The 18,906-nt window shown below is 39.6% G+C and overlaps 1 protein-coding gene across 5 annotated transcripts; it reads right to left on the bottom strand.

Moving 5' to 3' along the window:
• Positions 1–185: 185 nt before the first annotated feature.
• LOC107773992 (mediator of RNA polymerase II transcription subunit 15a) lies at positions 186–13,710 on the bottom strand. Of its 5 annotated transcripts, XM_075228027.1 has the most exons (12): positions 13,417–13,710; positions 13,019–13,130; positions 12,786–12,897; positions 11,371–12,273; positions 10,764–10,831; positions 9,552–9,626; positions 7,556–7,801; positions 7,112–7,483; positions 6,688–7,014; positions 1,441–1,641; positions 1,260–1,348; positions 186–674 (listed from the first exon to the last, which is right to left on the bottom strand). In XM_075228027.1, exons 1-12 carry the CDS (start codon positions 13,533–13,535, stop codon positions 467–469), a joined length of 2,832 nt encoding a protein of 943 aa, XP_075084128.1. In that variant the 5' UTR covers positions 13,536–13,710; the 3' UTR covers positions 186–466. The 5 variants fall into 5 exon arrangements, with proteins under 5 accessions (XP_075084128.1, XP_075084127.1, XP_075084130.1 ...); XM_075228026.1 differs by having other exon boundaries at positions 7,112–7,801; XM_075228029.1 differs by lacking the exon at positions 13,417–13,710 and adding an exon at positions 13,240–13,349 and having other exon boundaries at positions 7,112–7,801.
• Positions 13,711–18,906: the final 5,196 nt, after the last annotated feature.

Below are 18,906 nucleotides of genomic sequence, written 5' to 3' on the forward strand. Positions count from 1 at the left end.
TACTTCCTCGTTTTCATAGGATCTGAAGCAAGTACTAATCTTCTCTTTTTTTTCACTTAACATTAGTATCATTTTTTCAGTTAATCCACATGAAGATATTAATATAAGAATACTGATAGAGAATGAAAGAGAGAGAGAGAGAGAGAGAAGAAAGAGAGCGGAGAGGGAATTCCCTATTCAATTCCTAATATAATGGGATACTCATTAATACTAATTTGTATATAATTGGTAAATTGTATATCAATTTGTAATTAAGTTAAAAGCTAAACAGTGAGGGTAAATAAGTTTCTAATGTAGTACATATAGGTAAAAATCTCATTCAAGAAGCCGAGAAATATGCTGTCACCACCAGTAAATAGGAGGCAGAAGGAGAGCAAAGTCAAAGGGTGGATCAAGACAGGATTAGAACGGAGTCAAGGGATGGATCAAGCCAAACTCATAACTTTGCTCATAAATTAGGTTTTGATCATGCTGTACTCAAACAATTCTCCCAAGACCCATACTTTGAGCTGAGGGTTCCTCCACCATTTTGCTGTGCACATTCAGAAATCACAGAGCGAGCGCAAACATCCCAAGTCTTTGCTATGTCTTTTAAAGACATTGGTTGTGAAAAATTTCGCAGAAAGACACCAAACCTTGATTTGGCCTTCATGGAGTGATCTTCATACTTTTTACTGCAGAAGAAAACAGTTGAAATCGAGTTTTAAAATAATTCAGTTAGGTGTTTTAATTGGAGAATATAAGACTCGAAAAGGGTGATCTCCAAAACATAATTAATAATCTTAATGCAGATCAAAAGGCAGATGAGTAAAATCTTTTATGGTGTTCCTGTATAGTGTGCTCTAAAATCTCATATCTCCTAGTCAGTATATTTCGCGAACCTATGCTAACTCATTTGAGTGTCAGCATGCCCAACATCAGCAATTTAATTTCTCAGATAACACTACCCTCTATTTTCTAGGGAGAAAAATTAACTGAACAAGACATGCTCAATAGACCCCTGTTACTAAGTACTAACAGCCCCTGATTGACTAGTAGAAAATCCAAATGGACAAAAAATCACAAGGACTCTTTGTTCATCATCTTAAGACCTACAAATTAACTAGCTATGACGAACATGGCATAAAATAAGGTCTGCCAATTTTTATTGATTTCATATGATAGAATTTTTCTTATTAATTCTCTCTTCTTCCCTTTCTCTCTCTGTGGTCATCTCTTTTTCAGTACTATATCAAGTAGACTGGCCAACTTTTCCTCACCTGACTTCAACTGGAAACTCGTCCAACAAAACCAGAGAGCAGTCTGGATAATTAGCTGGAACGAGCAATCTCAAAGGCTGAATTTGAGACTGCACAGAAGTAAAAGACTCAATCAACCATAGAAACCAAAAATGATACGAGTAGATGACTGAAGTTCAGTATACGAAGATCAAAATCTCACCATCTGTGCTGAAGCATACTGTGATTTTAAGCTTGGACTCAATGCAACGGAAGTGAAGGAACACTTAACAGTAGTACCTTCACCACCCTCTGTTGCGGAAGCAACAGCACTTGGATCAAAACCTTCATCACTAATTTCTACAACAGTGTCGATAAGCTGCCGATTGATATTCCATATCTCTTCAACCAGTGCATGATTAACCTGCAACAGATTACAAATCATTGTTCGTACTGTAGCTACTGCAGGAGAATCCTAATATTGACAGCAAGGCAATTTTCTTGTCCAAGATCACCACATCAATATGAATGAAACACATCAAGGAAAATCAGCAATCTGAAAAGTAACAATTTTTGTGAATAAACAATGTGCTTACATCAAATATAGGATGTCCTACCATAAAAAAAAATTGATGAAAAGCAAACAAGAGGAGCAAAATAAAGCTAACTCATTTTCCGTATATGCAAAAAATACCATACTTTAAGGAAAAACACCATTCTACATGTTGAGTTAACATGCTTGCGTGGAAGCAATGCTGCTTTAGTTCCCGAGTCTTACAATTATAATACCTATTATCCAATATCCAGCCAAAGCTTGGGATGTTTCCAACTTGTAGTTCTGTTTTTCTGTTGAACAAATTTACTCATTTGAGAATCCAGTTAATAAATGATTATGTGGGCAGAACCTAAGCCATTCATGTTATCTACATAAGTACAAGTATATAGTAACACAAAAGGTAGGATGCATCCAGAAATAAAGAAGCCCAATATGCAAGTGCAAGGACAAAGGGTGGTGTGTCGATTTAAACTCCAGAGAGCAAAACAGTGAAATAAGGCGCAGTTGGGAACTCAAGTCAAAAGTATTTCAAAAAAAGACAGTGACTAGACATCCGAAGACAAATGTTGGATATCGTATCTGCTGCAGCTGATTTGTTGGAATAATGAGTTGTTTACTTGTAGGAGAATTCTATTTTTGTTATTATATCTAAGATGTCTAATTCAAATTTTTTGTTAAGATATTTTTGGTTGTTGAATAACTACAGTGCAGATTTTCTGTTTTCAAATCCAAAAGATCTTGTGCTGCACCTTTTTTATTAAAAAAGAAAACAACAGTGGTGTCAGAGGCTTAGTTAGTCTTACAGAGAGTTCACTCAAAAGGACCATTCATTAATCATACCTATTTTTAAATTTATTTTTCAAACATGGGAAGTAGCAGTCTCTCTTAATGTCCAACAAACTTTCAATTGTGAAAGCTATCATATTTGATCTGTAAAAGTGGAGTCTTATCTTACCTGAAGTTGTAATGGAAGATCAATCCTTACAACCACTACTTGCAAGTCCTACCCTTGCCTAAATTAAATCTCATTCCGAAGAGCACAAGATAGAGTTTCTGAAGGTGTTTTTACGCACAAAACAAAAAAAAGGTCATGTTACAAAAGTGGCAAGTTCAAAGACACTCAAAACAATCCACAAGCACAATTAGCAGAAGCAAAAATAAAGAAGCATATTTTTCAGATTGCAGCAATGGAAGAGAAGGAGGACCGGAGGAGTGTTGAATATTGCATCTGTTAATCAGTTGGAACAATTAGCTGTTTAGTAGTAAGAGGAGTCTACTTTTATTTTAGTATCTAGGATGTTTAAATTTAAATTTATGTATAGATATTTTAGGTTGTTATAACTATTATGCAAATTTTCTGTTTTCAAATGGCTATTTATGGCCTTGTGGTTATTTAAAATTTTGGAGATAAATTTTCACTCATATTTTTTAACCTTCTTTTTGCTGCATCTTTTTTGAAAAAGAAAAAAAACAACTTTCTTCCACCTTAGACTTAGTTCACTACGAGAATATTTTCACATGCTAGTTGCTACAAAAGGAATAAGGTTTCTCTCTCTCTCTCTCTCTCTCTCTCTCTCTCTCTCTCTCTCTCTCTCTCTCTCTCTCTCTCTATATATATATATATATATATATATATATATATATATATATATATATATATATTATGAAGGTATTTTTCTATTTTGATACAGATTTGTATCCTGTGCAAATCTGACACAGTAGGTTTGAGGGACATTAGCTAGGAATTTCGGGGTAGAGATTGGATATTAGTTGTCCTGATATCATAAGTTGAAGGAGCAAGCAATGTGAATGACAGTATGGTCCAAAGACGCTCCAGTATTAGGCAGTGTAGAAGCCAGCTGAAAGAATCACGTTTTCAGTATACTGCATTTATTTGATGCTAGACGGCCATCTTATACTGGTTCAGATCACTTGGATATACTCCCAAGCTGCAAAAGCATTACAGCAGTAATGCTCATGTCTCATTAAACAACATACCCAATGTAATCTAACAAAGTAGGGTCTGAGGAGGGAAGTGTGTACACAGACCTTACCCCTACCATGTGAAGGTAGAGAGTTTGTTTCTGATTGACCCTCGGTTCAATGAAAGCATAATCACAGCAGTCATGACAAAGAAATTCGGTAGTGGAGAAGCTATGGAAAAAGAAGCAGTAACAATAGCTAGCAAAATAAGATAACCGAAGGTCCGAAGCAAAAGAAATACGTAACAGGCAGTAATAGAAATCTAAGAACAGGAAATACTAGAATAACACTAGTACTATAGGTTTAGAAAAGAGATACCGACACGAAAAAGAAATACGCTTGACTACTTACTAACTTATTACCCTAATCCTCGACCTCCACACTCTCTTATCAAGGGTTATGTCCTCGATAAGCTGAAGATGTGCCATGTCTTGCCTGATCACGTCTCCCCGGTACTTCTTCGGCCTACCTCTACCTTTACTTGGACCCACCATAGTCAACCTCTCACACCTCCTCACGACAGCATTTGCGCATCTCCTCTTCACATGCCTGAACCATCTTAGCCTCGCTTTCCGCATCTTGTCCACCACACAGGCCACATCCACCTTGTCCAAAATATTTTCATTCCTAATCATATTCCTTTTAATATGCCCACACATCCATCTCATCATCCTTATTTTCGCTACTTTCATCTTCTGAACGTGAGAGGTCTTGACTGGCCACCACTCTGCCTCATATAACAAAGTCGGTCTAACAACCACTTTGTAGATGCGAGCCTCCATTTCATCCATCCCGCTCCAATACGATGCGTGGCATCATCGTCAATCTCCCCATTATTTTGGATTATAGCCCCAAGATACTTAAAACTTCCTCTCTTGGGGATGACTTGTGTATCCAGCCTCTCTTCCACGTCGACCTCCTGAGTCACGTCACTGAACTTGCACTCCAAGTATGTTGTTTCAATCCTGCTCAACTTGAAACTTTTAGACTCTAAGGTCTGCCTCCAAACCTCCAGCCTAGAGTTCACACCGCCTCACATTTCGTCAATCAGTACTATGTCATCTACAAATAACATGCACCAAGGCACCTCCCCTTGAATATGTCGAGTCAACTCATCCATCATCAAGGCAAATAGGAATGGGCTGAGAACTGATCCCTGGTGCAACCCCATCACGACATGGGAAGTGTCCCGAGTCTCCTCCCACTGTCCTTACCCAGGTCTTGGCTCCATCATACATATCCTTAATAGCACTAGTGTATGTGACAGGTACACATCTAGCCTCCAAACATCTCCACAGAACTTCCCTTGTGACTTTCTTGTATGCTTTTTCTAGATCGATAAAAACGACATGTAAGTCCCTCTTCTCCCTATACTGTTCTACAAATCTTCTTACAAGATGAATGGTTTCTTCTCCCTTCACACGCTCTTTCAAAATTCCACCAGGATCTCGTCTGGCCCGGTCGCTGGCTCATCTTACGCATAGCCCTCTCAACCTCCACAACCTTTACATGCCTACAATACCCACAATCTCGACGGCTCTCGGAGTGCTCCAAATCTCCCAGCACAATATTCATGTCCCTCTCTTCATTCAATAGTTAATGGAAGTATGTCTGTCATCTTCGTCTAATATGTGCCTCTTCCACCAATACTTTGCCTTCCTCATATTTGATGAAATATGTGCCTCTTCCACCAATACTTTGCCTTCCTCATATTTGATGCGCTTCACTTGATCTAGTTCTCCGACCCTCCTTTCTCTCGCCTTAGCTAGCATGTACAACTTCTTATCCCAACCTTTGTCCTCAACTTTTACATATAAGCATTCAAATGATGTCGTCTTCACCGACGTAACCGCTAACTTCGCCTCCTTCTTCGCGGCCTTATACCTCTTCCTATGCGTCCGTTTGTCCTCCTCGTCTTTTCACTCCACTAACTTCTCATAAGTGACCTTTTTGGCTTCTACTTTCCCTTGGACCTCTCTATTACACCACCAATCCGCTCGATGTCCCCAGTATTACCCCTCAAGACCCCCGGCACCTCTCTAGCTGCTTCCCTAATACAACTAGTTGTGATCCCACATACTGCTTGAATCCCCACTACTCCCCCAAACCCCCATTGCCATCAACTTCTCCCCCCAACTCCTGAGCTCTGGCGGTAATCAAGCCACCCCATTTGATCCTTGGCATGTCGCACAAATCCCTCTTTTTCCTCTTTCTCTTAATCTCTAAATCCATCGCCAAGAGTTTATGTTGGGTTGTAAGATTCTCACTCGGGATAACCTTGTAATCCTTACAAAGAACTCTATCACCCTTCCTAAAGAATAAGTAATCTATCTGAGTCTTAGCCACCGTACTGCGAAAGGTTACCAAGTGCTCCTCTTTCTACAGAAAACTCGAATTAGCGATCACCAACTCAAAAGTTTTTGCGAAATCCAAAAGGGAGACTCCTCCTTCGTTTCTATCCTCAAAACCAAAACCTCTATGCACAATGTCAAAATCAAAACCTCCATCCAAAAGGAAAGGTATGTTTGATTTCCACATGCAGTATCATACGTTGTGCAGCTATCACAGAATACACTTGAGAAGAAACTTAAAAGTGGACAATTTGGGCGGAATTCTAGTTGCAGGAATATAATCAGTCAAATGTCAAAGGAAAGATAGGCACTTGTAATGATAATTCAAGGGCACTTCACATTAAGTTTCAGTTTGAAGGTATGCTCAGACTTCAGGAAGTCATTCCAATGTATTGCATATGTTCCATTCCCGTCTCTCTTTTGGCCATGGCTATATTCTAGCTTTTATTTTAACTTCAAAGTGCACCCCCATGGATCTCCTATTTCTATTAAGAACCAGAATAATCTAACACGCCTCTCTCATGGATAGATGTATACTTTTGTACTTCTTTCATGTAATAGAAAGGTATCAGAAGATTACCTCAGGTTTCGGTATTTTGACACTTGTTGACTCTGACTCAGATGCTTCAGACCCATTCAATTGCCAGAAACTATCATTTACACAGCCACTTGATGAAACGACATCAGAAGTTCTGTGTCGCTTCTGTTTCTTTGCTCCTGGCAGTCCATCCTGCGCAGAGTAATTTGTCGCTTGGAGACGACATTTGGTCGTGGCAACCAAATCTTCACCAACAGTTGCTCTTGATCCATTTCCTGGTGCAGATCCTGCTGTTCGATCCATCATACTGACAACTGAACTGATGTCACTAATTGACGAATTCAATGCTTTTGGGGACATGTTTTTAACCTGAATATAACATTAGGTCAAATCAAAAGAAAGTTGCAAAGACAGATATATTGGGATTAGTGAAAGTATAAATTAAGTAGAACACTATTATACAAACCACTTTCATCAAGCGTTCCAATGATTGTTCAACACTTGACTTGCCTGAAACAACAGCTGAAACATTGGCATGTGTACCATCTAAACAAGTAAACTCTGCAAGCAAAGGTGAGGCTGATATCTCCGGAATACCAATTCCAACGGATTGGTCAGGTGCATCAGCCTGCTGATGCGTTATATTTCCAGCAGCAATATGTGATGCAAGGCCAGTACTAACTTTTACAGAATCCCCTGGCATTGGAGATAGATCCCAGGAAGTTGAAGGAGATGGGACAACAAATGGTGAGTTTGCAGATTGGAGAGGAGGCCCAGCTTTAGTAAGAGATGCCAACATATTTTGTTCGTCAGTTTGCGGCGAAGGATGTTGGGTAACCTGAGGAGAAAAGGAATTATGTTGCAACTTGGTGAGATTATTCTGCTGCATTGCTTCCATGGAACTCTGTACCTTAAGTTGCATCCGAAGAGCTTCAGGAAGTTGCCCTTGCTGCAGAGACAAAGTAGGCTTGCGCGGCCTATCGGAACTAAGAAAGAGATCTATGTGCTTCTCAACCTGTAGCAGTTTCTCCTTATGAGAAAGCTGGATATCTTGCTTGTTAAGCCGCAAGAAAAGCAAAATGTGTCCCAGCGTGATCTTGAGCATCTTGAACGTTTCAATTTGCTCATTTTGAGGCCGCTGAAGAAGAGAATCTAGCTGAAAAACAGAAAGAAATCAGTTTAGCAACAGCCTTGTTTCTCGCCCTTGCTAACCTTTAATAGTCATGCTTTAAGTACCTCCCACCCCCACCCTCCACCCCAGGCGAAGGAAAAGGGAGGAGAATTTAAGAAAGGGCATAACAAGACAAATAACACAGTTAGCTAGCAAGCTGCCCACAATTCAACAAAATGTTGACTTAAGTGCATTTTTAACTAAGCCATATCAAGCCCTTGACAAGAGAATCAGGCAGACCTTGATTCCTTCACCAAACTGGAGGAAACTAACATCAAAATCACATCTACTCACAGTGTTTAACTAGGAATTTGAACCCCAGTCTCCCATGATTTCATCCACTTTATTAACCGCTAGGCCACATCTTTGAATGCCCGAGCACCACCTTAACTTAACGATCATATACAGTACTTAAACACTGACAAATGATGCAGATGTAGGAAAATGAAGAGGAATTAACCACACTATAGTCGAATCCCACTATAAAGGCAAGGTTTCTTAAGTTAACAGGAAAGGGACCAAAGATTCAAACACGGGCATCTAGATTTTCAAATTTTCTGAAGCAAAACTTCAGTTAGATCATTTTCTAGGATTAACTATGCGCATCTCAAGGAGTTTGTATCAAATATATAAATTCTATAAAACATATGTGCTAAGGAACAATCATAAGTGTGAGAAAATTGGAAGAAGGGTGGGGAACGGGCCCATCACAGAGTTTCGAACCATGAGCCACTGGCCTTCAAGGATTTTTCAGTTATAAAAGAAAGTATCGTCCCCATAAGGAAAAAGATAAGAAGGGAGATAAGACACCACTATAGTGCCTCAATGTAGCCAATTAGATATCTATGGTCAGTTTCCCAAGGGAAAAAAAAGCATGATACAATGAGGATGCAACAAATAAATTAAAATAGAATATTCAAATGGATAAGCGTTGGGGAGGCAATATACAAATAGAAGATCCTAACAAAGTGAAGGGCAAGAACTATAAAACAATTGCGAGACTAGCACCGCTATATGAATATTCGACTTTTAAGGCCCAACATATCGACAAGATAAGTGCCGTGGAAATGCAGACGTTAAAATAGATTTTCATACTATTTAATAAAAAATTCAGTAGTGCTTACATTTGACAAAGGGTACAACTAGCACAGCAAGCATAACATAAGAGAATGTCGCTTAAGATGGCTTTAACCCACGATGTTATAGCCATGTCTTTAGTGGACCTCCAAAGACCAAAAGAATCAGTTCATAGGTGGGCATTATGACGATTAAAGGTAGTAGAAAGAGAGACAAAAAATCCATTGAGGATATTACCTCAAGACCTACGATCTCCTGGAATCAATGCCAACTTAGTTAAAACTGTAACAATAAATTTAAAAAATTTATATAAACGATACCAACTTGTTAAAAGCTTATTCATTGTTATTAACACATATATTAGGTTAGTCGTTTGCCATGAGTCCTATTATTCTAGTTAGACTTGTACGGTGGGTGGGAGCGAGTGAAATTTAAAAAACCCAAATTTTCCTTAAAAGACAAACTATTTACTATTGGAGTGAAACGAGCCTGAATTTAACAGAATGGATACAGATGATTCGTATAGCCAACTTCAACAACTTTGGGATTGAAGTATAATTTAATGAGAACTATGGACATCACAAACTGCATCAAGATCTAGATCCGCAGGTAGAATTGCTTCAGATATGATAATAATGGATTAAATGCAGATATATACCTGTTGCATTTTAGAAGCAATTTTCTGGTATAGATAATTGAGCTTTGATAAATACATCTCCTTCATAAACTTGATCTGCATTAAAATTTTCATCAAGTCAATTACAAAAATTCTAAGACTGCATTTCCATGTGTACTTGTCCCCCAAAAAAAAAAAAGACTGCATTTCCATGTGAATGATAGGTGATAATTAGATCAACGTGGTATGAAGCTTGATGGTTAGAGAAAATACCTAGAGAATCTTCAGGAGAGAACCTTAAGGCTAAAAGTGAAGTAGAAAGGAAGTTACAACTGATTACAGAATCCATTTTGCACAATTTAGCATATGAAGTCTAAGAAGAGTAGACTTGGAGCAATGGTAAAGTTGTCTTCGTGTGACCTATAGGTCAGGGGTTCGAGTCGTAAAATTAGCCTCGATGCTCGCATCAGGGTAGGCTGCTTACGTCACACCTTTTGGGATGCGACCTTTCTACAGATGAATGAGCTCAACATGCTTCGTGCACCGGACTGCCCATATCTATCAATTTTCATAAGAGTTTGGCTTCCTTTAGCTTCTTGGTACACATTTCAGCTCATATCAAGTGATAGCATTCAAAGGATGCGCTCAAAAGTTCATAAATACTTCCATGTGACTGTGACATCATTGGAAACAAATATGGAGCCGATTTTGGAAGAATTGAGATTGAAGCCGCGACTTCAAGCTTGAAGCCATGGCTCACAAGACAAAAACTGCAAGAGTGGTGTCTTAGAGTTGAAGTCCTTTCCTCACAAAGCAAAAGCTGCAAGATTGGTGTCTCAGAGTTGAGTTCATGGCCTCAAACTTGAAGTCGTGGCCTCAAGGGATTTTCCACTCACCAGACAGTTGAGCGCGTGGTCAGGACGTCTGGCGAGATTTTTGCTTATGTAAGGGCAAACTTGTATGTTGGCACACTTTAGAAGGAACTATAGACATTAGAACCTTATACTTGCTTCTCATTAGTTAGTTTTTAGTTTATGGAGGAGTTTAGACTTTAGAGGCTCAGCCTAAGTTCAACGTTTGTAAGCGTAGGGCTTGATCCCATATTCTTCTTGAACGTCAACTTGAATCTTTAGGGTAGGGATGGGCCTATTATTCACCGAGTCTCGGAGATTTCTCCATTACCAAAAAACAGTCATATATAATTTCTTCGATTTCGACATCCTTTGCAAATTAAAATACCATTGCAAACAGTACCTTTTGGTAAACCTCCTGCCAATCAGCTCCAATTGCATTTCCCCTCAGAACTGTAGAATCTAAAGATGCTACAAAATACAAATAAACCAGAAATTGAGGATAGCACTAATATTAAAGAATTTGACTCATTACAGATTCCAAATTCGGGCAATTATTGGGGATATAAACATACTGTCAGATATTACAGGAAATATTCACATATCTTAATCACCATCCAAATGGACTTGTCAACGAAAGTTAAATACTCACTATAGACTAGTATATTGACTGTGTATTTGGTAATGTGCTAATATTCCATAATTAAGCTTTCCGCCTTTTAACTGAAAATAAAATGCATCTTTTGCATCACATTTTTTCTGAGTTGCATAATGGTTTGTATGGTTAAAGCTGATCAAAACTGCAAATGACACTTGGTCACTTTCTCCACGCCTCCTAAATAATTGGTTTTACTTCTTATTAAAAAAAAGTGTAAACCAGTGGTTAAATAGTGTAGAAGTCCTAATTCTTCACATAGAAGGCATGAGAAGTGGAAATTTCTAAGAATGGCGAACTGCTAAGGAATGATGGATGAGACCTAATTGAAGCTTTTATTAAGAAAAATACATACTTGATGAAGCTTCTGGTGTGGCTCTTTGTAGTTGATATAGCTCCTTCTGCTGTTGAAGCAACGGGCTTGATGCTTGAATACTCTGTTGCATTTCCCTTGGAAATTGATTCGTCTGTTGCTGCAAACCCAAAGGTGGTCGTGATTGACTCTGCGGCGTCATTTGCTGTTGTGCAGGCTGTGACTGTGATTGTTGACGTTGACTTGGTAACACGGTTGCAGCGCTCTGTAGCGTTTGCCGTTGTACAGGAATTTTTGATAGTTGCAACATATGGATAGGATGCCGATTACAATACAAGCCAGAGTTAACAGGTTGACTTTCAGTCAACTGTTGCTGCTGGATTCCAGATATATTACTTTGAGAACCCAACTGCTGCTGATGCATATTTCTCTGAGTAGGCTGTAGAAGGTTTTGTCGCTGTTGATGCTGCTCCTCCTGTGACTGTGGCTGTTGTTTCTGCTGTTCATGTTGTATCAAGGACTGTGGTGTGTTTCCCAGCTGAAATTTCTTCTTAATCATTTGACGATGTAGCTGCTGCTGATAAAGATATCGTTGTGTTGTCTGGAATTGCTGCTGTTGCTGTTGAGAAGCAACCTGTTGTTGTCTTCCCTGCATCTGCCTCTGAGAATTACTAACCATATTAGGAGGCACGACTTGATCAACATTTGGCATGGTTTGCATGGTTTGAAAATTTGAATTCCGGCCAATGACATTTGGCATGGTAGCTTGAGTTAAGTTGCCCAAAGGAGGAAGTGCTGGGCTCAAACTAACACAATTTTGGGATGCCATGTTGTTCTGAATGTTCTGCAGCAACACTGGTCGCTTTGTTTGAGTTTCATTGGCCACCATAGGTACAGGAAGTTGCTGTGCTTGGCTGTTAACTTGGGAATGCATGGTGCAGGATCCTACACAATTCACAAAAATTAATCAATTGCTTTCAAATAAACAAACATAATAATTTAGCAGTAAAATACATACAAGCAGCAAAAGAAAGAAAGTATATTGTAGTTAAAGATACGAGAAACAGAAGCAATAGCTTTGTGTTCCAAAACATTAAATGAGAACTTTGTCTAAGTTCATGTTAGATAAATATACAATAGTGTTCCTTTCTGTTCCTTTTTTTCGGGTAGCTAATAATGGAAACATAATAGTCAGATCGTAGAGAACAGTACTTTAAGGGGCTAGGACTCTGACCTAGAGCACAAACAATATTTACTAAGACTAATCACCTAAAATAGCTCAGATAACACAAAGATTAGAACAATGGTTCAAGCATCTGCAATTTCCCGTACATATTGTAGCTACAGAGAAAAAGTATTTTCAACAGCAGAACGAAGTAATTAGGTGTATACAAAGCATCCAATCAGACAAAGATCTGATCCTGTGAAAATATAGCACATGAAGTTTCATTGTTCACCTGGGCCATGGGCATTCTGACCACTAGTAACAGCACTGGGTTGTATAGAATCGGGATATTGAAATTTCGTCAACTTAGTCAGCATCTTTGAAAACCTTTGCAGATAATCTTGCTGAAATATTGGATAAATTTGAGTTAAAAATGCACGTTAAGACAAGCAAGAATAACAAATTAAACAATGTGGAAAACAATTGCATTATGCAGACAAATAGAAACAAGTATAGACCGCATACTTTACTCGTGGCAGCAGTATGGATCATATCCTCAAACCTCATTGCTATTTTCTTAAGCTCCTGAGCTCCTTCTTGTCCAGAGACAGGAAGACGACCCTTAATGTTCTCCATTCTATACAGCCATATCAACAAAAAATTTAGATTTAAAGAGCACAACCTAACCTAGATAAATGTTTTTTAAAGATAAAAATATTTTAAGAAATTGATAAACACAATAGAACCATGGGGCAGTGATTTCTTTCCATTTGCTGTCCGAGCAGGTATGGACAGTTGGACACCACGGTTATAAGAAAAAAAATTGATAAACACAAAGGAACCCTGAAATCCAAAATCTTTGACGAAAGAAAGCAAGTACAAGTTGCAGAAAAATAATACTCCTACTACTATAAATATATTACATTTTGTTGACAATCCGTTGACGAGAATCGGGTTGAAGTTGAGTCCGCCAATCAGCGGTGTCCATAGCTCCGGCTGCTGGGGCGGTACCCTGAGCAGCCCTCCAATTATTACCATCCATCTGAATTCCTGAACTTATCAAATTCTTTCTTCTAATAAATCAGCAGTGTTCGTTGCCTATACATGCTAAAAGTTTTGTCACCGAATAAGGGTGTCCCTGTGTATTCTTCCTTTCTCCCTTAATAAATTCGTAAAATATAACACTAATGAAAGAACCATTAAGTAGAGCAGTTGACGTTTATATTAACCTTTTTTAATTCAGAGTTGAATTTTTTATTTTAGGATTGTAACCAGTGAAATTGTGCGCGCTTCCAATTATAAAAACTATTTTATCTTATAAGTACAAAAATTGTAGATATCGTGGAAAAAAATACAAAAGACTTTGTTATTGTAAATAATAAAATAAAAGTATATATATATATATATATATATATATATATATATATATATATATATATATTAGTATCTCGACACATACGTTGCACGTGTATGCCAAGTCATATAAAAAATTTTGAGTATTGCGGATTCAAATCTGTAGTTTTTTAAATAAAAAATAAAGAACTCATCCAATGACTTTCGGATAGCGCTTGCATTCACAATCTAATTAAGCTGCAAATCTTCAATTATTCTTGGTTACGTTGATACTTCGATCATACGGAGTATTGACTTCTTTTATGTTTAAGTTCTAATTTATTTAGCACTTTCCAATGTAATAAGATTGACGGATACATAAACCCCACAATTTATTTTATTATTGATACTGTTTACCCGAAAAAATGGATAGAGTTCAATTTATACGCAGTTCCGAGGATATGCGGTGCAACTTAATACAAAATGCAAGGATAAATAAAATGTGAATATAGACTGGGGAGAATGTAATCTAGACAAAGCAATCAAGAATAGTGAACCTTGGGATTTAACAAATAGAATCAATCTAAGAAACTGGAATAACCACTCTTTCTTGTAGAGGAAATAATACTTTCATTATAATGTAAATCTCATAAAAAGATGTCCTCTACAGAAATGATAACCAAGCCCTTTTATAGTGAAGGGATTGGCTCCAAGCATAATAAAAATAAACATTCAGTGGGAGACCCATTATAAATCAGCTTTTCCATAATTTCTGCCAAGATTTCCTCTAGTGGGATTACAACGGCTTTTGTCTGCGAGATTGATCTTGCTTAGAATCCTCGATTTTGGTTCGAGCTTGATTTCGGCTCGAACTTATGATCTTGGTTTGAGCCCGAGAATGGTTCAAGCCCTCGAATTGATTCCAGGTCGATGTAGGTTGATTTTTGGATTATCAGCACGATAGATCTACCCGCATCATGGTTCGATCCTTGTTCGAGTTTGATTATGATATTGATCTCAACACGGACCGGCCTCCCCGGGTTCTAGGTTAGTTCGTGCTCCCTTCGGGACCTTACTTCGATGTACCACCCTTCGAACCGTACCGGACACGCCAAGGCTTAAATCTATTTCGACCATATACAGATAGTCCCCTCGTTTCTCAGAAAGAAATATGGCGAGAAACGATACGATTTTCAACAGCTCGATCGGATTATATCTTGTCGTTTCCATCAGGTTCGACCATGACGCATATGGTAGCTGTCCCGTCGGTTTAATCTTTCAAGGCATTTAATGCATGTCAGGCAGTGGTCGGCCACTGCTGATAATGAACCGCCGTCGCTTGAACCTATAAATAACTCTCACCTTTATCTTTTATCATTTTTACATCTTCTATCTTCTAAAATTTCTCAATTTCTTTTATACTCTCCAACTTACCAAAAAAACTGTGATTTCTTTCCGAAAGAAACCCTCTTCAATTCTACCAAATCTCTATCACTTTCTTCTACTCCTTACCTTTGAATTCAAAAATGGTGAAAACATCGTAAACCGTTCCTCAGAAAGAGAAGGCTTCATCTTCACAGTGTGTCGCCGATGAGACACCGGCAGAACTATGGCCTGAGGAGTGTGTCCCCGGTGCGTGCGTCCTTACTTCAGATTTTAAAGTTGATAAAGGTTCATCGGTCCCTGGCCGATGTGAGCCGGTATCGAGGTACATGTGTTCGATAACCGAGACGCGCCTCGATCTGTTAAAGAAAACATAGCCTGTGGGCGTAACGGTCGAGCAAGTGCTTGCTCGCACTCGAATTAATGTAGCTCGTAGGCTTGGTCGAGTGAATGATTCGAACTCGGATTAATGTAGCCCGTAGGCTTAATGATCGAGTGAGTGTTTGCTCGCACTCAAAAAATAGCCCGTAGGCTCGGTCGAGTGAATGATTCGAACTCGAATTAATGTAGCCCGTAGGCTTAATGATCGAGTGAGTGTTTGCTCGCACTCAAAAAATAGCCCGTAGGCTCGGTCGAGTGAATGATTCGAACTCGAATTAATGTAGCCCGTAGGCTATTTGGTCGAGTGAGTATTTGCTCGAACTCGAAATAAAAAATAGCCCGTAGGCTTGGTCGAGTGAATGATTCGAACTCGAATTAATGTAGCCTACGGCTATTTGGTCGAGTGAGTGTTTGCTCGAACTCGAAATAAAAAATAGCCCGTAGGCTTGGTCGAGTGAATGATTCGAACTCGAATTAATGTAGCCCGTAGGCTATTTGGTCGAGTGGGTATTTGCTCGAACTCAAAATAAAAAAATAGCTCGTAGGCTTGGTCGAGTGAATGATTCGAACTCGAATTAATGTAGCCCGTAGGCTATTTGGTCGAGTGAGTGTTTGCTCGAACTCGAAATAAAAAATAGTCCGTAAGCTTGGTCGAGTGAATGATTTGAACTCGAATTAATGTAGCCCGTAGACTATTTGGTCGAGTGAGTGTTTGCTCGAACTCGAAATAAAAAATAGCCTGTAGGCTTGGTCGAGTGAATGATTCGAACTCGAATTAATATAGCCCGTAGGCTATTTGGTCGAGTGAGTGTTTACTCGAACTCGAAATAAAAAAATAGCCTGTAGGCTTGGTCGAGTGAATGATTCAAACTCGAATTAATGTAGCCCGCAGGCTATTTGGTCGAGTGAGTGTTTGCTCGAACTCGAAATAAAAAATAGCCCATAGGCTTAATGATCGAATTATATTTTAATTCTTCGCACGTTATTACACGCCTGGGTTCGGGCCAACCTATATGAGCATGGCTCGCTTCGACCATTTGGCTCTTTACAGTTTTTCTATCGGGACCCTGTTGCTGTGAAATAACTCTCTTACGGGACCTCGGATATTGTTATAAATGCTGCACGACCAGTGGTTGCCTCATTAAAAACCTTGCCGAAAAACCCATTTGGGATAAAACTGGTCTAAGGGAAAAAGAGTGCAACGCGTACTTTCTGGCGAGAGATCCGTCCCTTGTTCGGACTTCTGCAGGGGTCAGTCTCGAGATATAAATGAATATGGAGAGGTTGTACCTTAACAGTAGTATCGTTTTAGATGTGATACATTCCAGTTGCTTGATAACTGTTTGCCGTTTATAACGTCGATCCTGTACGACCCTTTTCTGATGTCCTCGAGTACCTGATATGGTCCTTCCCAATTCGGTCCTAGCTTCCCTTCATTCGGATTTTAGGTACTGGTGGTAATTTTTCTCAATACTAAATCCCCAGGCTTGAAATGGCTGAGCTTGGTTCTTCGATTATAATATCTTTCGATTCGCTGCTTCTGGACGGCCATTCGGACGAGGACAGCTTCTCTCCTTTCGTCCGATAGTTCGAGGCTTGTTTTCATAGCCTCGTTATTTGATTTTTCCATCGAGAATCGAAATCTGGCACTGGGTTCACCAAGCTCGACTGGTATCAATGCTTTGGATCCATATACTAAGGAGAACGGGGTCGCCCCCGTACTGGATTTTGATGTTGTCCGATATGCCCAAAGGACTTCGAGTAGGATTTCTCTCCATCTCCCTTTAGCGTCGTTCAACCTCTTCTTTAAGTTTTGAATGACAGTTTTATTTGTTGATTCGGCCTGCCCATTCCCACTGGGGTGGTATGGTGTTGACAGTATCCTTCTTATCTTATGGTCTTCGAGGAATCTTGTTACTTTGCCGCCAATGAATTGCTTTCCATTGTCACATACTATTTCGGCGGGAATCCCGAACCGGCATATGATATGATCCCAAAATAAAGTCTATAACTTCTTTCTCCCTTATTTTCTCGAACGCCTGCGCTTCAACCCATTTAGAAAAATAGTCAGTCATAAAAAAAATGAATTTGGCTTTACCTGGGGTCGATGGCAGAGGGCCGACAATATCCATTCCCCATTTCATGAAAGGCCATGGGGATAGGACCGAATGGAGTTGTTCTCCGGGCTGGTGGATCATTGGTGCGAACCTTTGACATTTATCGCATTTACGAATAAATTCCTTCGTATCTTTGCCCATATCGATCCAATAATACCCTGCTCTGATTATTTTTTAGACTAATGTGTCGGTTCCAGAGTGATTCCCGCAAGTACCCTCATGCACTTCCCGTAGGATGTAATCGACATCCCCCGGACCCAAGCATACCGCCAACGGTCCATCGAACGTTCTTCGATACAGTGTTCCGTCTGAAGCCAGAGTGAATCGAGCAGCTTTGGTCCGTAGGGTTCTGGAATCTTTAGGGTCCAATGGGAGTTTTTCGTTTTTCAAATATTCGATATACTTGTTTCTCCAATCCCAGGTTAAGCTTGTAGAATTTATTTCGGCGTGTCCTTCTTCGATTACCGATCTTGAAAGTTGAACAACATTCCCCGAGCCCGTGTCATCTACCTCGACCGAAGACCCCAAATTCGCCAGTGCGTCGGCCTCATTATTCTGTTCCCGTGGCACATGCCGTAAAGTCCATTGCTTGAAATGGCGCAAAGTGATAAGCAGTTTATCTAAATACCTCTGCATTCTACCTTCTCGAACTTCGAAAGTTTTGTTTACTTGACTCACCACCAGCAAGGAATCGCAGTTGGCTTCAATGATTTCTGCTCCCAAATTTCTAGCTAGCTCGAGACCTGCAATCATGGCTTCATACTCGGCCTCATTGTTAGTCAACCTGATAGTTTTAATAGATTGCCTAATAATGCCACCCGTGGGTGGTTTCAAAACTACGCCCAGCCCGGACCCCTTTACGTTCGAAGCCCCGTCCATAAAAAGGATCCATACCCCCGATGATGTACCTGATTTCAACAGTTCTTTTTCGACTTCGGGTACGAGGGCCGGTGTGAAATCGGCCACGAAGTCTGCTAAGAGTTGAGACTTGATGGCCGTGCGGGGTTGATATTCGATATCGTACCCACTGAGTTCGACGGCCCATTTAGCCAGTCGGCCTAATAACTGGGGTTTGTGCAAAATATTACGAAGCGGGTAAGTGGACAGTACGCATATGGGATGACACTGGAAGTATGGCCTTAACTTCCTCGAGGCGCTTATCAGTGCAAGTGCCAACCTTTCTAGGAGTGAATATCTAGT

The sequence above is a fragment of the Nicotiana tabacum genome, chromosome 13 (genome assembly GCF_000715075.1).
Source record: "Nicotiana tabacum cultivar K326 chromosome 13, ASM71507v2, whole genome shotgun sequence".
Lineage (NCBI taxonomy): Eukaryota > Viridiplantae > Streptophyta > Magnoliopsida > Solanales > Solanaceae > Nicotiana > Nicotiana tabacum.

What these genes read in the sequence shown, in the direction of transcription:
- LOC107773992 (XM_075228026.1), bottom strand. Translation starts at nt 13,535, where the DNA reads ATGGATGGTAATAATTGGAGGGCTGCTCAGGGTACCGCCCCAGCAGCC. An exon ending in CAACGGATTGTCAACAAAAT is followed by an intron (nt 13,131 to 13,416) that starts GTAATATATTTA and finishes ATGGCTGTATAG; the next exon opens with AATGGAGAACATTAAGGGTC. An exon ending in TCAGAATGCCCATGGCCCAG is followed by an intron (nt 12,274 to 12,785) that starts GTGAACAATGAA and finishes TGAATTGTGTAG; the next exon opens with GATCCTGCACCATGCATTCC.